General features: G+C 43.6%; 1 protein-coding gene across 1 annotated transcript in view; it reads left to right on the forward strand.

Moving 5' to 3' along the window:
• The window catches only part of RIPK1 (receptor interacting serine/threonine kinase 1), a 47,968-nt gene extending 44,220 nt beyond the window's left edge, over positions 1–3,748 (forward strand). The window contains exons 11-12 of the mRNA XM_081086214.1: positions 1,384–1,685; positions 2,620–3,748. Of these exons, the coding sequence (XP_080942340.1) occupies positions 1,384–1,670 (287 nt within the window). The 3' untranslated portion in view covers positions 1,671–1,685; positions 2,620–3,748. The remainder of the gene's footprint in view (positions 1–1,383; positions 1,686–2,619) is intronic.
• Positions 3,749–7,742: the final 3,994 nt, after the last annotated feature.

A 7,742-nucleotide genomic window follows, 5' to 3' on the forward strand; every position in this document is an offset into this window, starting at 1 on the left:
CAACATCATTATCCAGACCTAGGACAGAGCTCCTTCAGGTCCTCATCAGAAGGAATTGTGTAAACGATAGGAGACTGTGCCCTTAACAGCACCTCTGTAATGAAAATGAGGACTTTCTCGTAGAGGGTCCCACTATGCAGGCTTATAACATTAGTCCCAAAACACCACCTGGAGAAAGCAGTCATCAGGCCAAAACAATGTGATTTAAGAACTTAGCTTTCTGATTAACACTAGGGTTGGCAAATTTTTTTCTATTAAGGTTTAGATAGTAAATGTTTTAGGCTTCACTGGCCTTGAAGTCTCTCTTGCAACTACTTACACGGGAGTGCAGTAGCAGCCACAGACAATGTGTGTGCAGATGGCTAGGTTCCAGTAAAACAGTGTTTACAGAAGTAGGCCACAGGCCAGCGTCGGGCCACAGACCTGGTCTAGCCCACTTGAAGGATAGTTTTTAAAATACCTAGAGCAGAGGTTCCTAAATTTGGGAGAGACAGGGGTATCTTTAAGAATCTGGTGAAACCTAGGGTTCCCTCTTGCAGAGAGGTAGTGACGAGATTTGTCAAATATCTCGGGAGGTTTGGGGACTGCTGAGGCCCAGTGGTGATGGTAACAGCTGCATTACGGGGAGCTGAGGAAAGAGTGGGAGTTAACGGGCAAAACTGAGATGTCTTTTTCCTTATATTCAGCTTTCTGAGGTAGAATGGGGATCGAGGAGTATGGTTTGTTTGTGGTGATTATTTTCTATCTCTGTTTCTTTTTGTCATTTTTGGGAAGGCCTAAAGGCAGGAACCAGTAGAAAGAGGGAGGTTATGACTATTGGAGAAGAGAGGACAACAGTTGGGGCAGGGAGGGATGGGTCCAGAAATAGACCTTGAGGAGCATCCGTGCCTCATCCCTTAAAAGACAGGGGAGACATTGTCATTGAGTAGGTAGTTTTGCACGTGATGGTCTCAGTTCCTTGATTAAGAGGAAAGAGAACTGTTGGGGGAAGGGCTCAGGAGTTGAGTGACCTTAACTCTGGCTATATGGAAGTGAAAAATGCCCGAAAGGAAAGAAATGGTGTTTCCCCTTGACAGCAGGAAGATCTAGTATAAACAGGACCGCTGGCTAAGGTTGTCTAAAACAGCCTAACAGTCAGGCAAGGGTTTTAATCCCAAAGCCATCCGCTGCAGCTCAGAGATGCATTTGCTAGGAGGAAGAGGTTCCTTATTTTAATTCACAAAAATTCCCCTAATGTAAAGTACCCGCCAATGAGTCAATAGCCTTATAATGAAGAAGTTATCTTTCCACTGGACTCCAGGTGCTCTTCACTTTATACAGGTTTTTGAAGCTAGAATGTTCAAATGGGTTTCAGCTTGACGTCTTCTCCTTTCTTTTTGGCAGAAAATACCACTAGTCTGACTGATAAACACCTGGACCCAGTCAGGGAAAATCTGGGAAGGACCTGGAAAAATTGTGCCCGTAAACTGGGCTTCACCGAATCTCAGATTGATGAAATTGACCATGACTATGAGAGAGATGGATTAAAAGAGAAGGTTTACCAGATGCTCCAGAAGTGGCTGATGAGGGAAGGCAGTAAGGGGGCCACTGTGGGAAAGCTAGCTCGGGCGCTCTACCAGTGCTCACGCATAGACCTTCTGAACTCTTTGGTGTCTATCAGCACGAACTAACTAGAAGCAGCTTCAGCAGCATGAAGTCATCTCCTCACTTAGTGGGTGAGTCACTGAGAACGGGCTGCCTCAGACCACCCGAGAAGTCAACCCCCACTTAGTGAGTGAGCCACTGAGAGTGGGCTGCCTCACGGACCTGGGTTCTCTGTCTACACAAAAATCATTCCCTGCATTTCATAACTGGAAATGGGAAAGAAACCTACAGCAAACAACCCGCTAAACTCAATGCCTGAGGCTTGATGAAAAAAGAGCCTGGCCCTAGCTGGTTTGGCTCAGTGGATAGAGCCTCGGCCTGCAGACTGAAGGGTCCCAGTTTGATTCCAGTCAAGGGGCACATACCTCGGTTGCAGAATTCTTCCCAGCCCGGGCCCTGGTCAGGGCGCATGCAGGAGGCAACCATTTGTTGATTTAAGAAAGCTAGGTTCTTAAATCACATTGTTTTGGCCTAATGACTGCTTTCTCCATTTGTTTCTCTCACATCGGTATTTCTCTCGGTCTTTCCTTCTCTCTTCCACTCTTAAAAAAATCAATGGAAAAATATCTTCAGATGAAGATTTAAAAAAAAGAAAAGAAAAAAGAAGCCTGATGAGCTTTGAAAGGGAAAGCAGAAATATTTACGGGAGATCATTTTCTTTTACTTTATTCCATAACCTCTAATTATGCTAAAAAATTTGGAGAATGTAAACTAAACCAACTTTCTTATTTTGTGCTCTTTTCTCCACATAGGCTCCTATTATAAACAAAGTATAGAAAAAAACCTAAGTTTTCTTTTTTTTTTTTAATATATTTTTATTGATTTTTTTACAGAGAGGAAGGAAAAGGGATAGAGAGTTAGAAACATCGATGAGAGAGAAACACCGATCAGCTGCCTCCTGCACACTCCCCGCTGGGGATGTGCCCACAACCAAGGTACATGCCCTTGACCGGAATCGAACCTGGGACCCTTCAGTCTGCAGGCGGACGCTCTATCCACTGAGCCAAACTGGCTAGGGCTAAGTTTTCTTCAAATAGATTTTTTGGTATCACTACCACAGTTCATTCCAGTTACAGGGTCTGTTAACATCAGTATGAAATGCTGTATCAGTCACTACAAGCTTCAAGAATTGCATGCAATATCCACACCACAAATTAACTGAAGGGATTTTAAGGTGTACTAAGAAGGGGAAAAATATATAACAAAAACATCACAATTTCCCAGGCAGTTGCTGCAAGAAATTGCTACTAATTATGACAACTACAAAAATTCTTGATTAACTTTTTAAGTTCTTTTTTTTAACATCCTGGCACTTTAGGCACTTTCCCAACCTGTATGCCCTGAGGAGTCGGCAGGCTATGACCAGAGCCTCAGGGCTGATCACTGTTGAATAGCTCCCCAGTTTACCACCACCATGCCCCCCCTCTTCCCCACAGTGTGGTCAGTCTGACTGTCAGACAGATTCTAGTATTTGGTGAGGGCTGATAACTGTATTGTTGGTTCTGATTCTAAATCTCCCCCAGCAGTTACACACACACACACACACACACACACACACACACACACACACCAGAAATGGGACTGTAGAGCAGAATTTCTCCATCCCAGCACCACTGGCATCTTGGGCCGGATCGCTCTTTGCTGTAGGGCACTGTCCTGTGCATTGTATGATGTTTAGGAACAACCTTGGCCTCCACCCACTAGATGCCAACAGGCCTGTCCTCCCCCTCCACCCCTCCTCAGTTGTGACACAGTCTCTAGTCTAGACAGTGCCAGATGCTCCCTGGAAGGGCAAAATCACTCCCGCTGAGAAGAGCCTGTGATAAAGTGATGAACTTCAGTTTTCTCACCACACATTTGCAGGCTCACCACTTAGTTGCCGCACAGTATTGATCACAAAGACCAAAAGGAAAATGAGGGGAAGGGGTCCCAGGCTTTGCTAGTGGGGGCTGGGTGAGTTCTTTTCTAAATGTATCCCTGTACCTCTGTCTTAACAGTGTTGTAAAATCTCTAGCTTCCAAGGTGATTGAATGATTATTATAAGAGGCAAAAGTGGCAAGTGTTTTCATTGAGTTTTTAAAAATAAAATTTTGTACATTAAATGTAAGCCATTGAAATGATGTGTGTTTGTATACATGATACAGTTTAGGGTTCTCCACTGGGACTTTACCACTTAGGTTGGCTGTTCCGATACAAAATCCTCTTTTCACTACCTGCTATTGGCAGCAGAAAGAAAGCTGATGGTAAAAAGAGCATTTTGTCTCAGGATGAAAGCTACACTGCCATCCCTCAGACACGGCTCAGAGGCTGTTCCTTCCGCCACCGCTCTCTCAAACCTGGGCTGAAAAGCGTCTAAATGGTTTCGGAGGAGTTTTAGTACAAGGCACAAGCACCACAAAAACACTAGTCTTTGGCAGAAAGACTAGTGAGATGACAGACCACAAAATGAGAAAGAAGAGTATTTGTGATTGGTTCCAAAAAGATATTTAGACCCTAAGGACCGATGGCAAATAAGACCCACTTCCAGCTCAGTCTTGCTTAGCAGATTGCCCACTTGTTGCTATGGTCATAATCTTTGCTTTGAGTCCAGAATATGAAGTTAGGTCTTCAAAAATAAGAAAAGTTCTTTCTTACAAAATGTTTTAAATAGTATTTTGCTGAATACTATAATGTGTGTTATTTATAGAGAACAGTTTTTCTAGTTATAATAATATAAATAAAAATAGGTGTTTAGTCCTGGCTGGTAAGTGGTTAGAGCATCAGCCTGTGGACTGAAGGGTTGTGGGTTCAATTCCCAGTCATGGGCACATACCTGGGTTGCCGGTTTGATCCCCAGCCCCAGTAGGGCGCATATGGGAGGCAACCAATTGATGTGTCTCTCTCATGTCAATGTTTCTCTCTCTGTCTCCCCCTCTTCCCTCTCTTCCACTCTCTCTAGAAATCATTGGAAAAAATATCCTTGGGTGAGGATTTGTAAAATAAAAAAGGTGTTTATAGGATGATTGCAGAGCCTTCTGATCACAAAATTGATCAGAATGGTGATGCTACTGCAGTGAATTCTATAATATGCAATAATTCACATGCAGGATTCTAAAATTGGGCAGACAAATCCCGCTCTGCCACTGTTTAGTTAAGTATCTGGGGCCTGCTTCCTAACTCTCTTAGCCTCAGTTTCCTCATCTATAAATAGAGAGGGCAAAGTGTATAAGATTGGTGTGAAGAATAAAATAAGATAATGCATCATAAGGGGCCTGGCAGAGAAATATAGTTATTTTAAAACTACACTATAATGTTAAACTACACTATAAAGGACTAGTTCTCAAATGTGTACTTTAAATTGTAACCCCAATAATCTAAAACGTCACAGTGCTGCCATTTTGCTTACCAGTAGGATAACTGGTGTTAAAATTATAGACAATTATTTTTAATCCCCATCATCTCTGACAAGAAACCCCAATTAACATTTCAGGAAAAAATAAAATGTTGGCTCTACCAAAGATTTGTGACATTCAAATGACAGCAGCCAGTTGAAATATATATATATATATATATTCTTTCTATTCAGGAAATTTAATGGCGTAGATTTCTGTTGAAAATAGAATATAAATATTTTTGCATATTCCATATTAAGCCAAACCTGCCTTTACTGATCAAGAAATTATAATGGGCTAGTGAGGACCCCACAGGTAACAGAATTTTCTATGGCTATAACACTTAGAAGCACAAGGGTCTCTTGGAGGAGAAATAATATATGCAAGGAAGCTGTAGTCATCTTGAATAATTCAAGCCAAGACTAAACAGCCACGAATCTGCCAGTCATTTCCAGTTAAGGTAAAGCAATATGGTAGAATAAAAGGGGTGCTGTTTTTCTCCACTGAATCTTCAAATGTTAATAACCTTTATAAAGCTTGAATTATATGGTCATGAAGAAAAAAGTTCTAATTTGTTAAAATACACATGACATAAATTTACCATCTTAACCATTTTCAAGTGTACAGCTCAGTGGCCTTAAGTACATCGACATTGTGCTAACATCACCACCATCCTTCTCCACGACCTTTCCATTTTGCAAAACTGAACATCTGTCCCTATTATACTACCTACCCCCTGCCCCAGTCCCTGACAACCACCATTCTACTCTCTAAAGAATTTGTCTGCTTTGGGGACCTATATATAAGTGGAATCATCCAGTATTTGTCCTTTTTTTGACTGGCTTATTCCACTGAGCATGATGGCCTCAAGGTTCATCCATGTTGTAGCAGGTGTCAGAATTTCCTTTTTAAGACAAAACAATATTCCATTATAGTCGTACACATTGTATTTATACCTTCATTCACTGATAGACAGTTGGGTTGCTTCCACTTTTTGGCTATTGTGAATAATGTGCTATGAACTGGAGGTATGAATATTAGTGTGAGACCCTGCTTGTGATTCTTTGGGGGTACATACCCAGAAGTGGAATTGCCGGGTCATGGTAGTGTTACACCAGTGAGACGACAAGACCTCGGTTCTTGTCTTCTTGGAGGAAACATTTCAATTAAGAGACAAAGTGCAGCAAAATTTACTGGCTGCAGCAAACACACACTTAGGACAGTGAGACAAGGAAGAGCATAGAAGAAGCAACAGGAGAGCCTAGGCCAGTGATGGCGAACCTATGACACGCGTGTCAGGTGACACGCGAGCTCATTTTTTTGGTTGATTTTTCTTTGTTAAACGGCATTTAAATATATAAAATAAATATCAAAAATATGTCTTTGTTTTACTATGGTTGCAAATATCAAAACATTTCTATATGTGACACGGCACCAGAGTTAAGTTAGGGTTTTTCAAAATGCTGACAAGCCGAGCTCAAAAGGTTCGCCATCACTGGCCTAGGCTGTCTGCTTTGTCTCTCTGAGCAGTCAGGGAAAGGGGGGCCTTGGAGGCAGGTCCAGGGGGTTAGCCTGGTGAACTGCCACTGCCCATTGCTCCCCTGGTTGCGAGGTTTGTGGGTCCCTTAAGAGGGAAGAGGGAGAGAGGGAACGGCTCAGGTGTGCTCCCCTGGGGAAGAGCCAGCACTGGGTCCTTTGTGTTGAGGGGATTTATTTCTCTCTGTAGGTGAGACTCTTAGGGGAGGTCTCAGGGGAAGGTCTCAATAGAATATTCCTCAAATTTCCAGGAGTGCTCTTTCAGGGTCATCATCTCCTCTGATTGGTCAGCACCAGGGCAGGGGGTCATTAGTCAATGCAGCTGGTCCTGAGGCAGCCAGGATGTCACTTGCCTGGTTTTGATGTTATCGCTCCAGACACAGCGGTTCTCAACCTGTGGGTCGCGACCCCTTTGGCGGTCGAACGACCCTTTCACAGGGGTCGCCTAAGACCATCCTGCATATCAGATATTTACATTACGATTCATAACAGTAGCAACATTACAGTTATGAAGTAGCAACGAAAATAATGTTATGGTTGGGTCACAACATGGGGAACTGTATTTAAAGGGCCAGAAGGTTGAGAACCACTGCTGGAGGAAAGGTGTGTGTGGTGGAAGTGGGGAGGGGTTGGGGGGGTGGGAGGGGGGAGCAGTTCGGGGTATTGTCTAAACCACCTGACCAGCCAGATGAAAGAGCAGGGGTCCACACCGCATGACCAGGGATATGCTGGTTGAGGAAAGGTTACCCTGGGGACCGGTTCCTGTTTTCCCAGTTTTGTCTCTTGCTAGGCCCCAGGAACTTTGCTCCCTGGTAACCTTCTGCACCTGGTCCATGGTCCATGCTCTGCTCATGTCTATCTAACTGCCTATAACAATAGTACTATTTCCCATAGCCACTGCACCACTGTACAGTGGGGCCTTGACTTACGAGTGTCCCGACTAACGAGTTTTTCGGCCGATTTTTTGCTTTGAGTTTCGAGCTAAAATTCGGGTTACCAGCCAGCTTCTGATACCCCACCGCTAGTTGGCGCAGCGAATGTCACAGTGAACGCCACAACATCAGCCCAGCATCACGTGTCTCACTCGTTCACTTCTTGATTTGACATACGAGTAATTTGAGTTACGAGCTCCGCAGGGGAACGAATTAAACTCGTAAGTCAGGGCCCCACTGTATATTCCCAACAGTGCAC

Source organism: Myotis nattereri, assembly GCF_964212035.1.
Source record: "Myotis nattereri genome assembly, chromosome: 3".
NCBI classification, from domain to species: domain Eukaryota; kingdom Metazoa; phylum Chordata; class Mammalia; order Chiroptera; family Vespertilionidae; genus Myotis; species Myotis nattereri.